Consider the following 24,053-nt stretch of genomic DNA (forward strand, 5'->3'; position numbering starts at 1 on the left):
CGACACACACTTCCCGAAATTCCTTCCCCCTTTTTGTGTGTGTGAGATGGAGGAGTGCGGAAAGACAACAGTGTCTGTTGTCTTTGGAGCTCTACCCACTGTACATGGCAAGACACAAACAGAGATTGATTATCTCCTAACTAATCATGTTCTGTTCCCCGTTACACACACACACACACACACACACGCCAGCACAGACACACCCTTTCAGGACCACTAGCTGCAGCATAGTCTCGATGAGTGAGATCTTCCACATTCTAAGAGACACTTTTACACACGGAGGGAACCTGGCCTGACACGGGTGTCTACTGCAGAAAACGTTTCATCACTGTCCAGCTAGTCTGGCTAATTGTTGTGTATGGTACGTTGCAATGTGAGATCGGATTTCCTTACTGTCAACAGACAATTATGAGACTTCTATTTTCATATTCCTCAATTTCCACTTTCACTAAGAGAGCATTTAAAAGTAGCCATTAACTCACCTTGTCCTCACAAACAGACAAAGAACATAAATTAGCGTGAACACCCTGTACAGGTAACTTACAAAATAATTGAAACACTTGAGTAAATGAGGGATACAAAGTATATTGAAAGCAGGTGCTTCCACACTGGTGTGGTTCCTGAGTTCATTAAGCAGTGAACATCCCATGTTTAGGGTCAGGTATAAAAATGCCCATTTGCTCATAATTTTGGCTACCATGGCTAGAAGAAGAGATCAGGGACTTGAAAGAGGGGTCTTAAAGAAGCATAGAGGGTTTAGTGTGTGTGTGTCTCAGTCACCAGATCTCAACCCAATTGAACACTAATAGGAGATTCTGGAACAGCGTTTTCCACCACCATCAACAAAACAACAACTGGTGTGGCATCCCTCCAAGAGAGTTCCAGACACTTGAAGAATCTATGCCAAGGTGCATTGAATCTGTTCTGGCTCGTGGTGGCCCAACGCCCTACTCAGACACTTAATGTTGGTGTTGCCTTTATTTTGGCAGTTACCTGTATCTGTGACTAGCCGTGACTGGTGTAGCTAGTTAGTGATGAATTGATATCATTGTGTGGCAAGTGTCTGTCATTTAGATGAATGGTTTTCCATCTCTGTGGAACCATCCATCACCAGCCTCTCAGCCTGGCAGGACAGGTTAGGGGGACAGATAGGTGAGAGTGCTTGACAGGTCATGTGGATGGTTGACAGATGAGCAGTAAGCTGTCAAAGACTTAACTGCCACGTGTTAGCGTTCACTAACTGACGACTAGGACCCTCAAGTAGTATCAATAGTAGTGGCTATTAGTGGCTAACAGGGCTTTATGAAAAACAAATAGACCAAGACCATCTACAAACAGTATACCATCAGATCATTTTCTATCTAGAGTTCTAAATAATTCTAGGCACAGTGAATTTTTCATGACAAAAACAGTTCTTACTTAAAGAAGTACTCCGATTAACGCAAGCATAAATGCTTTCGGCATGTGCACGTGTGTGTGTGTGTATTGGCTAAATAAAGCCCTGTTTGTTACCTTTGCAGATGTAAACTGAGGTGAGATTGGCCCAGGTTTATCAGTATGACTGATTTAAGGTTTCCATTAAATACAGAGACAACGTGACAGGCCATACACACACACACACACGGGGGAAAACTCCCATGGTATACAAAAATACCTTCATTAAAAAGACAAAAGACTGGTTAAAACAATTATCCCTCATTTAGATCACTATCTGCTGTCATAATTCACTCCTCCACATACCCTCTCGCCGCTCTCTCCCCATTGTACTCGCTCACTTGTTTTGTGAGAGATAATCACTAATCTAAGTGAGATTAGGGCTGGGCGGGCGGTATACTGTATTTTATGATATACCGGTATTGATGCAGGGACCGGTTTGGGTTTTTACTTTACCTTCTATACCGGTATTTGAATGTTTGGTTTGTTAAATGTGATACGCCGTGTGTAATGTCCATTTGTATAGTTTACATTGCTACTTGAGTCATCTCTCTCCGCTTTCTCTCCGTGCCACTTTCCACACAGACCTAAAAATGCCCCGTTACTCAAGGAGCGCATTTGATGTTCCTCAACCACAAGATGCTTGCGTTCAGTCTACATGGTCAATGCAGCACACGCAACAATGCTGATGACAACGATGCTGTTTTCACTTTGATCTTAATATAAATCCACTAGCGTTCTATAATGACACTATTAGTTTGTGTTTCTTACATCAGCAAACAGCTAGTTTGTCTTTTCTTAGCAAGTTGCCCTAAATCATTTTATCAGCATGATTTAGTTTAGTTTCATGACACGTAGGGCTAATACTCTCAACCACTGCTACTCTAACTTCCACAATGCATACAAAGCCCTCCCCCACCTTTCCTTCAGCAAATCTGACCACAACGGCATCTTGCTCGTCCCGTACCAGTGATGAGAACCATTCAACGCTGGTCTGACCAATCGGAAGCCATGCTCCAAGATTGTTTTGATCACACGGACTGGAATATGTTCCGATCAGCCTCAGAGAACAACAACACTGGCCTATACGCTGACTCAGAGAACAACAACACTGGCCTATACGCTGACTCAGAGAACAACAACACTGGCCTATACGCTGACTCAGAGAACAACAACACTGACCTGTACGCTGACTCAGAACAACACTGACCTGTACGCTGACTCAGAACAACACTGACCTGTACGCTGACTCAGAACAACACTGACCTGTACGCTGACTCAGAACAACATTGACCTGTACGCTGACTCAGAACAACATTGACCTGTACGCTGACTCAGAACAACATTGACCTGTACGCTGACTCAGAACAACATTGACCTGTATGCTGACTCAGAACAACATTGACCTGTACGCTGACTCAGAACAACATTGACCTGTACGCTGACTCAGAACAACATTGACCTGTATGCTGACTCAGAACAACATTGACCTGTACGCTGACTCAGAACAACATTGACCTGTACGCTGACTCAGAACAACATTGACCTATACACCGACTCAGTGAGTGTGTTTATAAAGAAGTGCATTGGAGATGTTGTACCCACTGTGACTATTAAAACCTACCCTAACCAGAAACCGTGGACGGATGGCGGCATTCACGTAAAACTGAAAGCGTGATCCACCGCATTTACTACAGGGTTCAATTCTCGGGCCGACTCTTTTCTCTGTATATATCAACGATGTCGCTCTTTCTGCGGGTGATTCCCTGATCCACCTCTACACAGACGACACCATTCTGTATACATTCTGACTTAGAATATGTGGACAACTACAAATACCTAGGTGTCTGGCTAGACTGTAAACTCTCCTTCCAGACTCACATTAAGCATCTCCAATCCAAAATTAAATCTAGAATCGGCTTCCTATTTCGCAACAAAGCCTCCTTCACTCATGCCGCCAAACATACCCTTGTAAAACTGACTATCCTACCGATCCTCGACTTCAGCTATGTCATTTACAAAATAGCCTCCAACACTCTACTCAGCAAACTGGATGCAGTCTATCACAGTGTCCTCCGTTTTGTCACCAAAGCCCAATATACCACCCACCACTGCGACCTGTATGCTCTCGTCGGCTGGACCTCGCTACATATTCGTCGCCGGACCCACTGGCTCCAGGTCATCTATAAGTCTTTGCTAGGTAAAGCTCCGCCTTATCTCAGCTCACTGGTCACGATAACAACACCCACCCATAGCACGCGCTCCAGAAGGTCTCTCTCACTGGTCATCCCCAAAGCCAACACCCCCTTTGGCTGCCTTTCCTTCCAGTTCTCTGCTGCCAATGACTAGAACGAATTGCAAAAATCACTGAAGCTGGAGACTTATATTTCCCTTACTAACTTTAAACATTAGCTATCTGAGCAGCTAACCGATCGCTGCAGCTGTACACAGCCCATCTGTAAATAGCCCATCCAATCTACCTACCTCATCCCCATATTGTTTTTATTTACTTTTTTGCTCTTTTGCACACCAGTATTTATACTTGCACATCATCATCTGCACATCTATCACTCCAGGGTTAATTTTCTCAATTGTAATTACTTCGCTACTATGGCCTATTTATTGCCTTACCTCACGCCATTTGCTCACACTGTATATAGACTTTCTATTGTGTTATTGACTGTACGTTTGTTTATTCCATGTGTAATTCTGTGTTGTTGTTTGTGTCGCACTGCTTTGCTTTATCTTGGCCAGGTCTTAGTTGTAAATGAGAACTTGTTCTCAACTAGCCTACCTGGTTAAATACAGTGGGGGAAAAAAATAATAATAATTTACCATGGAAAGAGGTCTGGAGATATGGCTGAATATAAACAGTGTAGTTATTCCCTCCGCAAGGCAATCAAACAAGCGAAATGCCGGTACAGGGACAAGGTGGAGTCACAATTCAACGGCTCAGACACAAGACGTATGTGGCAGGGTCTACAGGACATCACAGACTTCAAAAACAAAAACGTCACGGAAACCGACGTCACGCTTCCAAACAAACTAAAAACCTTCTTTGCCCGCTTTGAGGATAATACAGTGGCACCGTCGCAGGTCGCTAACAAAGACTGCGCCCCCCCCCCCCTCTCCTTCTCAGTGGCTGACGTGAGTAAAACATTTAAACTTGTTAACCCTCGCAAGGCTGCTGGCCCAGACGGCATCCCTAGACACGTCCTCAGAGCATGCGCAGACCAGCTGGCTGGTGTGTTTACAGACATATTTAATCGCTCCCTATCCCAGTCTGTTGTCCCCACATGCTTCAAGATGGCTACCATTGTTCTTGTACCCAAGAAAGCAAATATAACTGAACTAAATGACTACTGCCCCGTAGCACTCACTTCTGTCATCATGAAGTGCTTTGAGAGACCCTCAACACTAGGGCCCCACAAGGGTGTGTGCTCAGCCCTCTCCTGTACTCCCTGTTCACCCACGACTGGGTGGCCATGCACGCCTCCAACTCAATCATCAAGTTTGCAGACGACAACAGTAGTGGGCTTAATCACCAACAACGACGAGACAGCCTACAGGGAGGAGGTGAGGGCACTCGGAGTGTGGTGTCAGGAAAACAACCTCTCACTCAACGTCAACAAAACAAAGGAGATGATCGTGGACTTCAGGAAACAGCAAAGGGAGCACCCCCCTATCGACGTCAAAGGGACAGCAGTGGAAAGTTTTTAAGTTCCTCGGCGTACACAAACTGAAATGGTTCACCCACACAGACAGTGTGATGAAGAAGGCGCAACAGCGCTTCTTCAACTGAAGACATTTGGTCTGTCACCCAAAACCCTGAAACTTTTACAGATGCACAATGGAGAGCATCCTGTCAGGCTGTTTCACAGCCTGGTACGGCAACTGCACCGCCCTCAACCGCAAGGCTCTCCAGAGGGTGGTGCGGTCTGCACAACGCATCAGCGGGGGCAAACTACCTGCCCTCCATGACACCTACAGCACCCGACGTCACAGGAAGGCCAAATAGATCATCAAGGACAACAACCCCCTGAGCCACTGCCTGTTCACACCGCTATCATCCAGAAGGCGAGGTCAGTACAGGTGCATCAAAGCTGGGATCGAGAGATTGAAAAACTGCTTCTATCTCAAGGCCATCAGACTGCTAAACAGCAATCACTAACTCAGAGAGGCTGCTGCCAACACTGAGACCCAATCACTGGACACTTTAATAAATGGATCACTAGTCACTTTAAATAATGGCATTTTAATAATGTTTACATATCTTACATTACTCATATCACATGTATATACTGTATTTTATACCATCTACTGCATCTTGCCTATGCCGTTCGGCCATCGCTCATCCATATACTTATATGTACATATTCTCATTCACCCCTTTAGATTTGTGTGTATTAGGTAGTTGGTGGGGAATTGTTAGATTACTTGTTAGCTATTACTGCACTGTTGGAACTAGAAGCACAAGCATTTCGCTACACCCACAATAACATCTGCTAACCATGTGTATGTGACCAGTAACATCTGCTAACCATGTGTATGTGACCAGTAACATCTGCTAACCATGTGTATGTGACCAATAAAATGTGATTTGATTTACTTTTACTCAAGTATGACAATTGGGTACTTTTTCCACCACTGCAAATGAGTGCAGGAAATGCAGAAATGATAAAAGTGCTGAAATTATTTTAGGTTGAAGTTGAATTGAACAGTATAAAACAATCAGAAAGGAGAAAGACCCCTTGAAATAATTTAGAATGTATGTGTTGCCACCCTAGGATCACTCACTACTCATAAAGCACCCTAGGATCACTCACTACTCATAAAGCACCCTAGGATCACTCACTACTCATAAAGCACCCTAGGATCACTCACTACTCATAAAGCACCCTAGGATCACTCACTACTCATAAAGCACCCTAGGATCACTCACTACTCATAAAGCACCCTAGGATCACTCACTACTCATAAAGCACCCTAGGATCACTCACTACTCATAAAGCACCCTAGGATCACGCACTACTCATAAAGCACCCTAGGATCACGCACTACTCATAAAGCACCCTAGGATCACTCACTACTCATAAAGCACCCTAGGATCACTCACTACTCATAAAGCACCCTAGGATCACTCACTACTCATAAAGCACCCTAGGATCACTCACTACTCATAAAGCACCCTAGGATCACTCACTACTCATAAAGCAAATGTACTACTTTTATTATTCAAAAACTAAAAAAAACAGTCAAATACAGTCATACCGCCCAATTTTTTTTAAATACCATGATATAATATTTTGGCCATATTGCCCAGCCCTAAGTGAGATCACAACACATTACAGTGAATGAAGTTAGTAATGCAGCAATCCCTGAATGACCCAATCTCACACACACACCACACAAAAACTTTTTTAACTAAGGAAGATGATACAAGAATTACAACACTGGTATTACCATTTACTATTTTACATTTGTATTGCAGTTGAATTCATAGACTTACATTTAAGCTGTACAGTAATAGGGCTCCACCAGCTCATGGGCTAAGTATCAAGACAGCCGCAGCCAACACTCGGAAGGAAAACTCAAAACAAACTAGAAAATGACACAAACAACCCATTATGCCTCTTCAGTAAAGGAAGCCTTAGTGTGTATTGTACAAAGTGTGTAAGCTCTACACATCTACTAAATGAGCTTCTGTCACCATGTGTGTGTATGTGGATGAATGAGTCTGTACTGATGATAGACAAGAAGGGCCCTATCAAGGAGGAGACTCATTTGCTTCATACTGCATGCCATGCACAGCCTGACCACTAGAAATAGATTTTGGTCATTTGAAAAAGGTCCTGAGAACGTCAATGAACGCCTTCCTCTGCGCTTTAAAAAAAATATATTGCCCAAGCCTTCCCCAAACCATAGCCCTCACGTTAACTATTCAGATTTAAAATGCCTGAACTGTTGACCTTGAGTGGTTTCTGTTTTAACCCTGTAACCACGCAGAATTTATTTAAAGGTTAAATAAAATATAATTCTCCCTCCCTGCTGCCATCTATCTGTCACAGGAGGAACTAAGGTCTTACACTCAGTACTGTAATGTACACTGTAGTAATAGGCCTTTCTCTATAGGCAAGTCTGGTACCCGAGTCAGACACACTGTCTGTCAATCATTCAATAAAAATCACTCTCATAGCGATTTACTAAAAGTAATTTCCTAACTTGGCACCTCCTAATTACCAGAAAAAAATGTAAAAATGTAAAGTAAAAGTCAAGACAATGTTTCCAGGTTTTAAAATAAAATATAAAAATTGTGCAGATGCTGTATAAATCTGTCCCATAAAGTAGTACAACAAAAACACATCTCCCCTCATTTCAAATCACTGAGCACGGAAAGGGACAGACTTGCTTATCTTGGCACGGAGCAGTCTATTCTTAAATTTAAAGTTATCTTTCACCTTAGTGAAGCCAGCCCAGTCCACCAAGAACCAACCTTTCAAAACATGCCTATAGGTGTCTCTGCCTTCCTGACTGCTCAGGGGCCGAGCTAGACTGACTGACCACAGTGAGTAGACCACCAGGGCAAATCAGGCCAGTCTGTCTTGTTCATGTAAGGAATAGGAGCCATGGCCAGAGTAAAATATATCTGTCTTTTCTTCTGCCTCGCTCTCCATCTGGCATAAGCAAAGAAATCTCGATATAATCTAATTATTTAGACACGGAATAGGGCAGTTTCACACTCACACACACAGAGAGAGAGAGAGAGAGAGAGCTGAGCTGAGCATGCCACCGGAGGAGATGATTGGAGGATGGTAATGTAAACACCAATCAGAGCGCGGGTAAACCTAGCCAATGGGGTGTTAAGGGGAACACACAACACAAAGCCTTCTGCTCTCATCTCGCATAAAGCAGCTCGTATAATCACACTATGCCCAGGGCATGTTATCTTCAGCCTAGATGATCTGAGGTAGTGGGGGGGCTGTAGTGATACTATAAGATTTAACTGTACCACTGTATAATTAAATCGTATACTTAGAGAAATAGGGAAATGTGTAAGTGGATTAAAGAACTGTTTCTCTGTGGTTAAACAACGAGGTTGTTTGGCTCTTAAACCCTACTGTCTCCTCCAGGTCTACTCCCTAGGGTACATTTTAGGATGCCCTCAAGAACAAAACAAAGGCAAATAGGCAATGACTCCCCAAATCACAGGTAATAGCCAGGGCAAATCCCCTCCTCACCGCACCGGGAATCCCAAAGCAATGGATTCAGTATAATGTACACACAGAATCACACACACACAATACAACACGGTACTATTAAATCAAATACTTTTACCAACACAGACGTCACATTACACAAGATGACTACTCACTAGTCATGTGAAATATGTTGTGAATGTATTGTAATGTTTTAAATGTATAACTGCCTTCATTTTGCTGGACCCCAGGAAGATTGCTAATGGGGATCCATAAGAAATACAACTACAAAGACAAACAAAACCAACAACAATCGAGGCTTTTTAAAAGCCCTCCCAGATGAGGAAAACAGGCGCGGTAAACCCAGCCTTCAGTAAACCACTGGCGTGGGAGCTACTGTACAGTCAAGCTGTGGGAGGAAGGGGATGTGGGAAGAAGGGGAAAGAACAAGGGATAAAAGGAGGAGAGAAGAGTAGAAGGATGCGGATAAAAGAGGATGTTTTAAGCACTTTATTTTCTGTAGTATGAGCTGCTGCTTATCTTAGCTGACTGAATGTGAGGCTGGCCCGAGACAGACACACCACATACTGTACCCTCACTGGAGCGGAAACCCATCACACACTGACACTCGCCACCCCCTCCCTCTCTCGCCACCCCCTCCGTGTCCCTCCCTCTCTCGCCACCCCCTCCGTGTCCCTCCCTCTCTCGCCACCCCCTCCGTGTCCCTCCCTCTCTCGCCACCCCCTCCTCAGTCAGTGTTAATAATTCAGCTCCATACTACCGTCACTCTGCCCTGACAGCTGCATGTGAATGGCTGTTTTAGACAGACACCTTTGGGCTTTTGTTCCCTCTCTGTACCTGACAGAGCGCCTCAGTGAGAGAGAACAATGAAACGGTGTTCAGACTGATGTTTTAACCATTCATATCAACACCCTATCCACACCTGCATTCATACAGCATCATGCATGTTTCAAAAGGGACGTTTCCAAAGTATTAATCTCCTAAGCCGGTATTTAAGATTGATATAACATTTATTGTCATTTTATTACCATCATTGTAACCCCTGTCAACACCTGTAGTCACACTGGTCATGCATATTTCAAAAGGGAAGTTTCCAACTAAAATATTTTAAATACAGATTCAGATGACAGAAGTTTAGCGTAATAGTGACAGTAATAAACTATCTAATTTTAAGACTGGACACAGAGCAAAGCCCTGTTATGGTGGATAAGTATCTTAATGAATAGCCTTATGTTTGCTGCGTTTGTTTAGTGATTGTCTTTTGATGTTGCAGCTGGCTGGGTCCCTAGCCCTCCAGTGTCCGTCCACAATTACCTAACTACTCCCTCCTAGCAGTACTGTTCTTAAGGACTCTCTGAGGAAACAAGCACCCACTCAGACAAACTCACACGAAAACACAGAGCGTACAAAAATACAGAGATTTAATAGACTGACTCACACAGGGCTAACTATTCCGGGTTTCCCTGGAAATAAAAATATACAATGCTCTGACACAGAGAGAGGAAGGGGAGGTAGAGAGATGAGTAGCTCCTGTGAATTATCTTTTCCTCTCTGGTGAGACTGGAAACGTCACTATGGTTTACTGCTAGTAATCCAGAGGGCTCGTCTATTAGCCAGCCAGCGACTCGGGAGTCTGGGATGGCATAGGCTCACTAGTGAAGAAACAAATAAATACAGAAACTACTCTGTATGTATGTGTCTATGTTGGGTCCAGGAAGGATCGTCCACATAGGTGGTTTAGAGCAAAGTCATGGTATCTCTCTCAAACATGCACCACACACACCACAGGCACAGTGTATACACACACACACACACACACACACACACACACCACAGGCACAGTGTACACACACACTTCACTCCATTTCCCACACATCCATGAACACAGAATGCGGTTCTTTGTGTTGTTCAGATCCCAGAGTCTGCAGGGGCAGTACAGGAGGTGTAGGCGTTACACAGGGTTCTCCTGAGATCCACTGGAGGAGATCTCCAACAAAAGGGACATTGTGCCACACGCACAGACAAACACACACACAAGAACCACTACATCCTGCCTCATCAACCCCAATATCCTCTCCAGATTTACAGCCACGATTACCATGTTTCAGCTTGGGTTTCTAATTTAACGATATTATGACCCACGTAGCAGTCAAAACAAATGGAAAAAATAAAAGTATTAAAAAAAACATTCACAGAGGGAATTCAAACTCATTACGCCTAAGGTCAAGGCTATTTTTCCTATGCTCGAATAAACGTGAGGAAAATTTTAGCACTAGACTGGAGCACATACCCCGAGCTAGCCTGGATGTAGAACGATCATGTCCATGGTGTGAATAAAGTCTAATGTAAAGCATTGTGGAAGTAGATGTCCTACCTTGACGTGGCTCTGGGCTCCCAGGTTGTAGATTTCTGTAGGTTTGACCTGGTTGATGATCTTCACCAGGCAAGTGCTGTCTGTCAGGTCCCCATAGTGTAACTTCATGTCTGAGAAACACACACACACACTCTTACTAAGGGCAATAATAACTATACACCTCACCCAGGTACTATAAAGAGCTCACCAACACCACAGGAAAAGTTGTATCCATTCATTGTGTTCTGACAGGTGCCCTCACCCTGACATAAGACAATGACAGCTTATAACAACTATTAGAGATCATTACTGATCAAAAGCAAAACCTGGAAAGAACTGACCCACACCTGTTGAAAAGCTCGACATCACTACCTGAAACAAACATACAGTTTGAGTAGATGATACTACGTTAACGGGAAGATAATTTGGGTGGATGGCCTTTGGGGCTTTCTGTTCCGGTAAAGTTGAGCGAATCTTGTCAGTTGACTGGATTCAAGCACTGGATTCAGTGAATCACTTCTCAATGGAGTTTTTCCTCATCTGAGCAAAGATGATCTGATTCACATAATAGATACTGTTTATAATGATAATACACAGTAAGGAGATTGGAGTTTGAGTTCATAGGTCAAATCAATGAGGGAAAAAAAGAAAGAAAAAAAGAGCACAGTCATGACAGAGAGTGTGATTTGAAAAGTCAAATTGAATTGTTTGCCAACTTTGTTACAGTGCCTGAAGATAAAATGGCTAATAGTGACATCATCAATGGCTGTCAGGTCTCACCAATCACATCTCTCTGTCCGAGTGTTCTGAGAATTTTAAATCTGAAAGCTTGTAAGAGAGATCTCAGAGAGTAAACACCCCTTAACCTTAAGGCATACATACACGACTGGTGCTATAGAGCAAAATTCAATGCCTGGTTTTTGATGTTAAGGTGACTATTATCCCAAACACAGAGATGGCATTTTTCACCATTACATTTAATTTACTATTAGTTTTTTTTCCAGTATTACAGTGAATGAGACAGAATCAACACCAAAAAGACCAACTAAAGAGATGGGTATAATCAGAGTAGCAATAGTGGCGGCTACTGTTCAGAAGACACTCATTTTCCCATTTCAGATAATCAACCTGATGTTTGATTAATTGTAAAATTACACTTACGGCCACCTGTAGTTCCATCCTCTGGTGATAATAATGATAACGAGTTAGATGTAGATAAGTTAGAGGAACTCAACAAACTTCCAGTAATGCTGTTATCATTCTATCACTGCACATCTACGTAGCAAAAATAAAAACTGGGCATTTTAGTACGGCAACTTTTTTAGTATGGTTCATATTTTCCTAGTTGGCTAGGCTTACCCCAACTTAATTGTGAAGTTAACAATACCTTATACTACTAAATCATTTTTATAAGAACAGTACTGAATATGTAGAGTATATAAAGAGAGTAACTTTAACGCTCCAACTGTAACTAACTAAAGAAGAGTTGAAGGTCAGAAGGTCAGTACTTACTTCCCTCAGTGTGTGTCTGGGGGTTCTGGTACAGGTGCTCAATACGACCAGTGTTGAAAGAGCTGGATCTACGCAGGATACCATGAACCTGCAGGGGGGAATACACACTACACAGTCAACACACACAGTTTTACACAGACATAAAACACAGTGTGTGTGTGCTCTAGGCAGCGGTTGGAACAGGTTTAGGGACACATTTTATTTTTTTCAAGGAACAGAAATGGAATGAAAGAATCCATGCTGTTCTAGAACAGAACCATTATTTTAAAAGCATGTGAACCAGTTAATAATAATGTTATTTTACGTTCCAGGCATTTTTTTCTATACCCACAACAAATGCAACAAAGCGCCTATGCAAAACCCTCACTCGGTCATTGACAAAATGATTCATAATCTTTGCGTGCGTGTGTTTAGGCTACCTGCCCCTCCCCCCTCTGAACCACAGGCTACTGTACTGACGTTACCATAGGCTACTGTACTAATGTTACCATAGGCTACTGTACTGACGTTACCATAGGCTACTGTACTGACGTTACCATAGGCTACTGTACTGACGTTACCATAGGCTACTGTACTGACGTTACCACAGGCTACTGTACTGACGTTACCACAGGCTACTGTACTGACGTTACCATAGGCTACTGTACTGACGTTACAAGCTTGATTCATAAGATAGGGAGAGATTTTTTATTAGCTAGAGAAGAAGGGATTCACTTTTTCAATGCTAGTTAAGGATACCATAGGCCTAGTTATCATGTTTCATGTTGGATTGATTTACTGCAAAAAAGTTAAGATGTTTTTTATTCTAGTGCAGCTTTGCACACACAAGCTTGTCAGCTATCTAGCTCAAAGGACATTCAAAGTTCCTCCATAGAAGCCGCTCCTCCTAGGTATAATTCTGTGGAACTAATTTGTATAATGCATGTCATAACAAGATACCCAGCATTTCAAGCCTCCTCCTCAACCCTCTCTAGCTCTCTCTCCACCTGCACATTTTCAGTCGCATCTTGCGCCATGGGCTACACTTGTCTGTCCATCACGCATGTAAACAACGAGCTTGTCTGCTCTATCTGCACTGATTGGTGAAGTCATTTAATGAGCTAAATGTAAAACACTTGATTTCACAGGTTAAAAAGCAACAGAAAGGAACAAAATAAACCGGCACTTGTTTAGGGGATCAAAATGTATTTTGCTGGTCGGAAAAGTGGAACAAAAAAAAGAAAATAGTAGTTCTGTTCAGAACGAAACGATTGGAAAATAATTTGGGTTCCAACCCCTGACTCTAGGAGATATTGGATCCATTACAATCTCCAAACATTCTCCTTCCCCATCTCCCAATCTACATGTGAGGGAGTAGGGAGGTGGTTTTGGTGGAGTTCTGGGGATGCATAGGAAGCTCTGTTGTGAAGAGATAGCTGGGGAACTGGGGAGCACATTACTAAGAGGACATTGTGCCCTGACCACACTTCCTTTATTCACTCTCCACTTCCTGCCTGCGTCTCTCTATCATCCCCCCTCGCAACGAGTCCCCAGTCTGGAGCCTGGAGCAGAGCCACTTCCTGTGGTGCCTGAAGACACTTCCTGTCCACTGTGGGCTGGTTCCACAAGAGGACATCGTGCCCGGACCTCACTTCCTTTATTCACTCTCCACTTCCTGTTTGCGCCTCGATCATCCCCCCTGATTGTGAAGATATCGGCTATTTTGAAGAAGGCTTTACGTGCAATGATGGTGATACGTGGTTGTTTTACCTACCTTTGTTAAATGTAACAATTGTATTTCACTCTGGATAATAGCATCTGCTAAATAAAATATGTAAAAGTTGGGGGCGGGGGGATACTGCTAACCATCCAGGGGAAATTAAATCATTCAGCTACTGTAGAGAAAACAGATCCAGAGCTAGCACGGAGAGTGTGGGTATGTTTGTGTCTGATGTAAATTAGTTTTAAGAAGTCACATAACAAGAGTTTTAGCTACTTACTCCTATTCAGTCAGCAGCCCCATGTAAAACTGTGTAACCAACAGGCCATGTTGACTTTGATGGAGCTGTGCTCCTGAGAACAGTGCATAACAGCAGCAGGTGAAAGTGATGAATGACCTCGCTCGTGGCCATATAATAACAGCCATTTCCTGGTTAATGGTCTGACCCCGAAGGTTAAAGGTCAGAGGTTAACAGAGCCAGTGTCACACAGAGGTTACAAAGGTTACAGGCAGGTCCAAAATGATTGGCACCCTCGATAAAGATGAGCAAAAAAGACTGTATAAAATAAATCATACAAATACTGAGCTATATTGTCTGCTCCAAAAAATATACTAAGACAATTGCTCAGAGAAAGAAATGTTGTTTAACAAGTTAATAAAACAAAATCGAATAAAAATAGGTGTCACAATTACCGGCACCTCCGTTTTCAATAGTCCGGCACCCTCCTTAGTGAAGATAACGGCACTGAGCCTTTTTCTCAAATGCTATATGAGATTGGAGAGAATAGTGCTTCATTTCAATTAACACGTGTGCCTTGTTAAAAGTTCAAACTAACTTGCCTAGTTAAATAAAGGTTCAATTAAAAAAAAAATATATATATATATCTGATGTGACTGAGGTGTGAGTCTGCCTGTCAGTCTTCTCTCGGCAGCTCTGTTTGGAATTCGGATAGAGCTTATCTAGGGAATGTGTGCGTGTGTATAGCAGTGTGGATGTCTGGAGCACAGAAGAGAGGCAGGGTGTGTATCCCAGTGTGGGAGCCTCTCCCTGGGAGTCTCTCTCACCTCATAGCCCTTCTCCAGCAGGAACTCAGCCAGGTAGGAGCCATCCTGAAACACAGACAAAACACACAGGTCTGTTAGAGAGCAACACATGCATGACTGTGTGTGTTAGAGTGTGTTTTCACCCATTCAATACAGTCTTGTACCCATGTAACCTAACTTCTCTTCTCCCCCTCAGACTGTACATTCTGGAACATTCCAAGCCAGTCGTGGCATTCCCTCTCCCTAACCTCCATCCCAGTCTCCTCCACCTACCCACACACAACCCCACCCCCATTCCCCTCCACCCCAACACTTCCTCTCCAGGTCTGGGGGTGATTTGGCCACAGACCTCTGGCCATCCAGACCAGAGGGGAACATGTGAGGAAGAAAGTTGAAAGAGAAGTAGATTTCAGTCTACCAATCAAGGCCAAGCAATGTTGGAGTAACCTGGTCCCAGATCAGTTTGTGCTGTCTTTCCAACTCCTAATGACAACAACCATCATGAGGCCCCGGCCTGGGTTCCAAGACCGTTTTATTCATTCTATTTCTATGGTCCACCACTCAAGTCAGAGGGATGTGTAGCTCATTGTCTATCATGGTTAGGTTAGTGCAGCTAAGCACTGTCAGAAGAGATCAGTATGAAACCTCACTTATTATGGGCCGTCTACCACAGTTCAGAATAGACCAGTATCATAGGATGGAGTTCAGTGTAGTTCAGGTGGATTCAGTGGTCACCACAGTATGAGGGATCAGCTCTATTAGGCCCCTGCTTTGGCAAGGTGGGTTCACTGTGCTTCACTGTGGTTCAGGTGGGTTCACTGTGGTTCAGGTGGGTTCACTGTGGTTCAGGTGGGTTCACTGTGGTACACTGTGGTTCACTGTGGTTCAGGTGGGTTCATTGTGGTCCAGGTGGGTTCACTGTGGTTCAGGAGGGTTCACTGTGGTCCAGGTGGGTTCACTGTGGTCCAGGTGGGTTCACTGTGGTTCAGGTGGGTTCACTGTGGTCCAGGTGGGTTCACTGTGGTTCAGGAGGGGGCTCTGGCTCTTTGGTTCTGAGTCTAGCTCTATGGAGGGTGGCACTGAAGTCTGACTGAGCACAGCCTGACTTGGTAGTTGGTACCCAGAGATAGGTTGGCACTGCCAGCCTGGCACCACACCATGTAGCCTCTCCCTCCCCAGGTGCATCCCAAATGGCACCCTATGCGTTCCAGGGTCCTGGTCAAAAGTAGTCCACTATATAGGGAATAGGGTGCCATTTGGGATGCACAGCCTAACTCCATAACGCCCTGTCCCCAGTGCCATTCAATGCTCTGTCCCCCGGGTCCTGTCATGTTTTCCTGACCCTGTGCCATTCAATGCTCTGCCCCCGGGTCCTGTCATGTTTTCCTGACCCTGTGCCATTCAATGCTCTGCCCCCGGGTCCTGTCATGTTTTCCTGACCCTGTGCCATTCAATGCTCTGCCCCCGGGTCCTGTCATGTTTTCCTGACCCTGTGCCATTCAATGCTCTGCCCCCCAGGTCCTGTCATGTTTTCCTGAACTTGTGCCATTCAATGCTCTGTCCCCCGGGTCCTGTCATGTTTTCCTGACCCTGTGCCATTCAATGCTCTGTCCCCCGGGTCCTGTCATGTTTTCCTGACCCTGTGCCATTCAATGCTCTGTCCCCCGGGTCCTGTCATGTTTTCCTGACCCTGTGCCATTCAATGCTCTGTCCCCCGGGTCCTGTTTTCCTGACCCTGTGCCATTCAATGCGCTGTCCCCCGGGTCCTGTCATGTTTTCCTGACCCTGTGCCAGTGTCAAACATCAACGTGCCAAATTAATTACAGAAAAAAACATGAAGAGTTGGTTTAATGTTTGAAAACAAGAGGCTCTTTTGAGGCCGTTTTAGCCCATAAACCCTGGCCTCACCACTCGGTTTCCTGTTATGGGGAGCCAGGGGAGGTGGGCAGATGCATACACACACTATCTGAACAGCCCACCCAGTGCTCCCAGTGAGGCCCTCTAGACCAGAAAAGCCCTCCCGAGTCTCATTTTGGGCCAAAACACCATAATCAGACAGCTCTTCAGCAACTAGATCAAACACAAATTCCATTGGTCAGAGAGGTGACAGTTGGGTCAGGGGTCAAGTGATTGGAGGATCTGACTGATGTATCTGTTACTGAGTATGTTTACATGCACACTAATAATTTGATATTAAACTAATTATGGCAATAGTCATGTAAACACAACTCTGCTTGTCTATACACGCCGATTAAAACATCTGGTTTTCTGAGCAATCTTTAGAATTATTAGGACATGTAAACAGCGTAATCTGTGTTCCAGCAGCGTCTGTGATATGGGCATGTGCCAGCACCAGTAGCGCGAGCCTCCCTCTTATGCTATTTTTATTGGCCATTTTCTGCATTTATCTAAATCCCATCAGGTAGCCTGATTTCAGATGTGTCCATGTAAACAGGATTATTAGAGAAATCGTTCTTCTTGCAAAGCATGTTTTTAAACAAACTATTATATTAAATCTGACTATCCACAATAATCGTATTATTGTGTGCAGTGTCGTATCTTTGGCTATGCCGGATTAAGTGATATGACATGCTATTCTATAAAATCCTTTCTCTGTAATTAATATTACTTTATTGAGCTAATCATGCAAATGTAATTAACCAGAAAGTCGGGGCACCACGAAATAATATTTATAGAGCAGTTATCTTCCGAATAAACTCTTAAAGACCTAATAATATTTTACATCACTAGCAGTCAATATTAATCGTCACCTTATTTCAGTCTCATCTGAAAGTTGTAAATTCTTGGTTATCTTCACGAACCCTGGCTAACAAGTTGAATCAGCAATACAAAATTGGGTTGAATTATTTATTTACTAAATACCTAACTAATCACACAGAATTACATCTACACAGAATGAATCATACCTTGATTACAAATTACGTCATAAAGGAAAACGTCCCTAGCGGACGGAACAGATATGACAGCTGGTTACACAAAGAAAAGGGGTTGAGTTTGAGTGAAAGAGCGGGAAGACTGAAGAACAAAGGGAGATGCGATGTCTATCGGGCCGTAGGCAGCTACTCTATCGTAAATACAGAATCTTATGCATTCTAAATTACCGCCCATTTGGAAAAGGAAAATGTAATATATATTTACTCTGTTCCGCGTACATTAGGATGACGTTCCGATGTCAGAAGGATTCAGATAATAACTACAGAACGACGCCAACCTCAGCGTGAGCTTTGGTTGAGAATGGTATGAACTTTGAACTCTTATTAGCTACAGAAGTGATACCTCCTAGCCGTTGAGTTAGCAGCGGCCGCTGTAAACGTGGGCTAGGAGAGGACAGACAGAGTATCCCGTCTACCACACAACGACGACACTACAACGTTTCCCGTTCACCACCAGAGACACTCTTCAAAGGACAAAGGACTCTGTCGGGCAACAGGCCTTCCATCTACCACCAACCTATTTTAGCGCAGCTCAGAGTAAATATTTATTGCATTTTCCTTTTCCAAATGGGCGGTAATTTAGAATGCATAAGATTCTGTATTTACGATAGAGTAGCTGCCTACGGCCCGATAGACATCGCATCTCCCTTTGTTCTTCAGTCTTCCCGCTCTTTCACTCAAACTCAACCCCTTTTCTTTGTGTAACCAGCTGTCATATCTGTTCCGTCCGCTAGGGACGTTTTCCTTTATGACGTAATTTGTAATCAAGGTATGATTCATTCTGTGTAGATGTAATTCTGAGTGATTAGTTAGGTATTTAGTAAATATATAATTCAACCCAATTTTGTATTGCTGATTCAACTTGTTAGCCAGGGTTCGTGAAGATAACCAAGAATTTACAACTTTGATGAGACCGAAATAAGGTGACGATTAATATTGACTGCTATTGATGTAAAATATTACTAGGTCTTTAAGAGTTTATTCGGAAGATAACAGCTCTATAAATATTATTTCGTGGTTCCCCGACTTTCTAGTTAATTACAATTACATGATTAGCTCAATCAAGTAATATTAATTACAGAGAAAGGATTTTATAGAATAGCATGTCATATCACTTAATCCGGCATAGCCAAAGACACGACAGCAGTAACCATACTTACTGCTATCTTTCCCTCTGGATCGGAAACTAAATGAACAACATATGCATCTGTGGGAGTCTGATTAGTGAATAACGATACATTCTGTTCTCAGGGTGCAGTGTGTGAGATACACCTGAAGGGGGCGTGAGTCATGTACAGCACACCTGTATCAGACAGGTCCAGTGAGATACTGTATACCCCACCTCAAACCAGCCAGCCAATCACAAGCCCCAGGTGTATGCCACGCCACACGTAGTGACAAGGAGACAATACAACTGAATGCTGAGCAGAGGAGATTTTAGCCCAGGGGGAGAGCAGTGCTGCTAGATGTATTTCCCATGGTCCTCTGGCAGGGCTGCGTCAGAAATGACAACCTATTCCCTACATACATACTTTTGACCAGAGCCATATGGACCCTGGTCAAAAGCAGTGCAATATATATGGACTAGGGTGTAATTTGGGAGGAATCCTCCTGTTCCAGTCCAGGACCACAGTTACATAGTACAGACCTGAACCTGATGAGGTGTTATACACTATACTGTCCAATAGTGGGATACAGAGGAAATAGAATAAGAGTTTCCCTTTACACACACACACACACACACACACACACTTTACTATCCAGAGTGGGACCAAAACATTTATTCACATTCAAAATCCTATTTTCCCTAACCCCAACCCTTAACCGAACCCTAATTGTAACCCTACTCCTAAACCCTGAGCCTAAAATAGCATTTTTTCTTTTGGGGACCGGCAAATTGTGCCCACTTGTCAAATTTTCCTTATTTTACTATCCTTGTGAGGACTTTTGGAATCCAAAAGGATAGTAAAGTTAGACAACCCACACCCACAATCCAGATAGACTTTATGTGTGTGTGTTCCAACTAAAGATTCAACACACTACCTAACGAGCCAAATGAACAATGCCGAGGCTTGCCAAACCAATCCATGTGTATGAAGTATGTTTGCTCATCAGCAACGCCTTTAAGTCCACCATTAGATCCAAAGCATTGACTTGGTATTGATGGTCAAAGTGAAGGCATAGTGTGTGAATACGAATTAGTGCAAAAACATACTACTTTATTTATTTTATCAAGGTTCTCTTACTATGGTAAAGCAATTCCAACACCCGTGATTCCTTCCAGTACAGTATTATCCATTACCCACATCCCACTACCGATTACCAACAACACTGATAGCATCTCAGTCTAGTTGTACAGTTGCACTATGGGAGAATGTGAGGCATTAGCAAGACCCAGTGATTGTGTTTGTTATGAATATATAAACATGGCCATGCCTCAGTAGAGAAAGAGAGAGAGAGAGAGAGAAGAGATGGAGGGGAGAGAGAGTGAGAGAAAAACATGACAGAGCAGAAATAGAAAGATGATGGAGAGACATAAGCCAGCTCCTGAGTGGCACAGCGTTCTAAGGCACTGCATCTCAGTGCAAGAGGCGTCACTACAGTCCCTGGTTCGAATCCAGGCTAAAACACATCTGGCCGTGATTGGGAGTCCCATAGGGAGGCGAACTATTGGCTTAGCGTCGTCTGGGTTTGCCTGGGGTAGGCCGTCATTGTAAATAAGATTTTGTTCTTAACTGACTTGCCTAGTTAAATAAAGGTTAAAAAAATATATTAAAAAATAAGCGACGCTCCATAGAAAGCTAATCTGGCTCCCCCTGCTGGCTTAAGATTGAAATAACAAGGCTTTATTGCAGGCTCTTTGTGACTGGACTCTTTTCCAAGTAGAGGATATATTATATTTATCTAAGTTATGCATGAGTGTCAAATATATTGGGGATGTAGAAAAATAGATGTACAATATGTCTGTACAGAGACAGCTGTAATGACTGTGTGTGTGTGTGTGTGTGTGTGTGTGTGTGTGTGTGTGTGTGTGTGTGTGTGTGTGTGTGTGTGTGTGTGTGTATATATATATTAGGCATGCGATGCGTGTGTGTGTGTACACATACAGAGCGTGTTTATTTGTCAGTGTGTGTAAATAAATCATTTTAATGTGCTTTCTTTAGACCAAAGAGAGAGGCTGCCAGACACACCACTGGGCTGCAATTAGAGCTGATAGACTTGAATGAACCTGCAATCACAGACCACAGGACACGTAGCGTAGCATGCACAAGCTCACACACATTGACTAGGTCCAGGACTATACCAGTATCAGATACTCGTTAGTATCGAAAACAACGCTGATTTAACTTCTTTAGGAAAGCAGCCCTAATGTTGGAAACATTATGTTGTCATCCACAGTCACATGTAATTATTTTCCCAGCTACAGCACACAGTATTTCACATACAACAGGTTTTTAAAGGACCAAAGAGTTCAGTCTGCATCTGCGTTAATTTTTGCCATGGAAAACATACTGCGATACAGGTATCGTCACAGCCCTAACACAGACACACACTGTCACGCACGCATGCACGGACACACAAACAGACTCAGACAGAGAGTAAATTAGCAGTATATGCATAACAGTATACTCTTGGAGTGAGCACTATCCCGATCCTTTAGCCCAAACCAGGCATTTCACTAACAAATGACTGACTGAGCACGTGCAGAACTACTTCACATACTCCAATGTGTTTCTGTAATCAGTGAGGGAGCTCTGATGGCACTTCCTGTCCTCACAGGAAATCCATTACTTTACGACTTCTCACAGTGGGGCGTGACAGACATGGCCCTGCTGGCCCCACACACACAGCTACTGTTCACACACACACACTCTTATTAATACCTTGACTTCTATTTCATATTCATGGCAGCAGGATATAGAAGCGAATACCTATAAGGGCATTAGCTCATACTTGGTTAGCTTAGCCCTGGACTCGCTACCATAAAAGTCTCACAAGGCAAATATATGTCTGGAAGAGACTGATGCCAGATTCACACTATAGTGATGGGTCTAATATTTCATTTTTTACATGAACCTTTAACCAGCTTGGCTTGGCTCATTTTTGCTCAGTAATGTGAAAAGGGTCAGCTATATAGCACCAATATGATGTTAAGATTTAGACCTTAGGATCTGCTCCCACATATAACCTTTTTTTCTTTCTTTATTGAATCCTGTCAGATCTCCAGATAGATCTCATTCCGAGGCAGAATCAGCCTTGGAGGGGCGATCAGGAGCGATTACGAGCAACGGAGGGATCACAGAGGAGATGTGCACGGATTCTTTGCTTTATGATTATTATTCCTGGCATTCCGACAACCTCTCAGTCCCCCTTGTGTGGCTATTACTGAACGCTGTCTTTGGAATGGAGGGAGGGGGGGGGGGGGGAGAGCAGTGTATCAAATGCCCACAAAAAAATAAGGAGAGTTTGTAGGATGTAGGTTGCACATCAGAAAGGTTGTGGGGGTGTATCAAAATAGTGTTGTTTTCCTAGACACGTTTTTTTAAAAGCAGAGTAATACCCCAAAACAAAGGCCCATTTTATTGCTGACCAGAGAGAGAGGGGTCCTCACCTTCCTCCCCCTCCCTGTCCTGTACTCATACTAAGCCATCCAGCGGAGAACACAGCACAGAGTGGACCCCTTGCTTTAGCACTGAGGTGGTCACCTATAACTCACACCCCAGATCATTCTCTGACCCCTGCAGCTCAAGCAATCACAGTAGCCTGAGGTCCTAAGGCCACCACAAGACAAATAGCAAAATGTTTCGGCCCTCGGCCAGTCACAATTTATGAACAGTAGTTAGCCTAGAGATTTATGGTATCGTAGCAACCTTACGACCCCACCGGTGTTAGGGAACCCCCCTCTGAGTGTGAGATGGTATATCCAGATGGTATATTCCTGTATGGAGATTCCACATCAGGGACAAGGGCCTCAGTATTCTACTGCCCTGTTAGGGGGGATATATATCACAGAGACTGAAGGGCAGAATAAAAATGAAATAACACTGTTATTCTTTGTTTTCTGTTAGAGGGAGGAGGAGGAGGGGGAAAAGTAGGAGAGGGCCCGGAAGTCTAGGGACAGAGAAAGGCAGGGAGAGAGAGATAAACAGAGAGAGAAAAAGGAGAGAAAAAGAGCGAGAGAGCAAAAAAGGAGCAATAGAAAAAGAGCGAGAGAGCGAGAGAAAGGGGAAAAAGACAGAAAGAGGATGAAAGGAGAGAGAGCAGAGGGAGAATGCCACAGGAGCGCCAGGTGGAGAGAGGAATGTGAGAGGTTGGAAATGACTTTCCAAGACCTGGGAATGGGATGGCTCTGTGTCCAGGGAGGGCTTCTAGGAAGGCTCAGGATTCAGGAAGGAATATCTAGGCCAAGTGACATCAACTATTCCCAAACTTACTACCATCTCACTAATGCCGGGCATACACTACACAATTTTGTCGTCCCAGACAAATTCTAATGATCAGGGTGAAATTGAATGAACTTGCACTAGGATCAATACGTCGGGACTCGGGTAGTTTGAGGTGGTCAAGGACTCACCGATGATGACTGTTCCGTTCTCCAGACCTCTGTCGGATGTCCCGATAATTTTCTGACATGTCAGACCTTTTGGTCGTGCATCTTGTAGTATGAGCAGTGCCACGACATGATTGGGCAAGGACTTCTGCCAATAGCCAATGAGCACCAGAACAATGATGGCAAAGAGGAGAGTAACAACAGAAAGCACCGTGTGGACCGAGGTGATGAAGACAGATTGGTGGAGCTGTGGAGAGAACACAGCTGCCTGTCAATATTAAAAAGGTTT

The 24,053-nt window shown here is 43.7% G+C and overlaps 1 protein-coding gene across 2 annotated transcripts in view; it reads right to left on the minus strand.

Moving 5' to 3' along the window:
* gmds (GDP-mannose 4,6-dehydratase) overlaps positions 1–24,053 on the minus strand; it is a 234,279-nt gene that overhangs the window by 191,107 nt on the left and 19,119 nt on the right. Inside the window, exons 2-5 of one of the 2 annotated variants that reach the window (XM_039001966.1) lie at positions 15,281–15,325; positions 12,517–12,604; positions 12,166–12,186; positions 11,026–11,135 (exon numbers count right to left, since the gene is read on the minus strand). In XM_039001966.1, coding sequence (XP_038857894.1) covers positions 11,026–11,135; positions 12,166–12,186; positions 12,517–12,604; positions 15,281–15,325 — 264 coding nt within the window. The remainder of the gene's footprint in view (positions 1–11,025; positions 11,136–12,165; positions 12,187–12,516; positions 12,605–15,280; positions 15,326–24,053) is intronic. The other variant, XM_039001967.1, reaches the window with a different exon arrangement.

The sequence above is a fragment of the Salvelinus namaycush genome, chromosome 10 (genome assembly GCF_016432855.1).
Source record: "Salvelinus namaycush isolate Seneca chromosome 10, SaNama_1.0, whole genome shotgun sequence".
Classification (NCBI taxonomy): domain Eukaryota; kingdom Metazoa; phylum Chordata; class Actinopteri; order Salmoniformes; family Salmonidae; genus Salvelinus; species Salvelinus namaycush.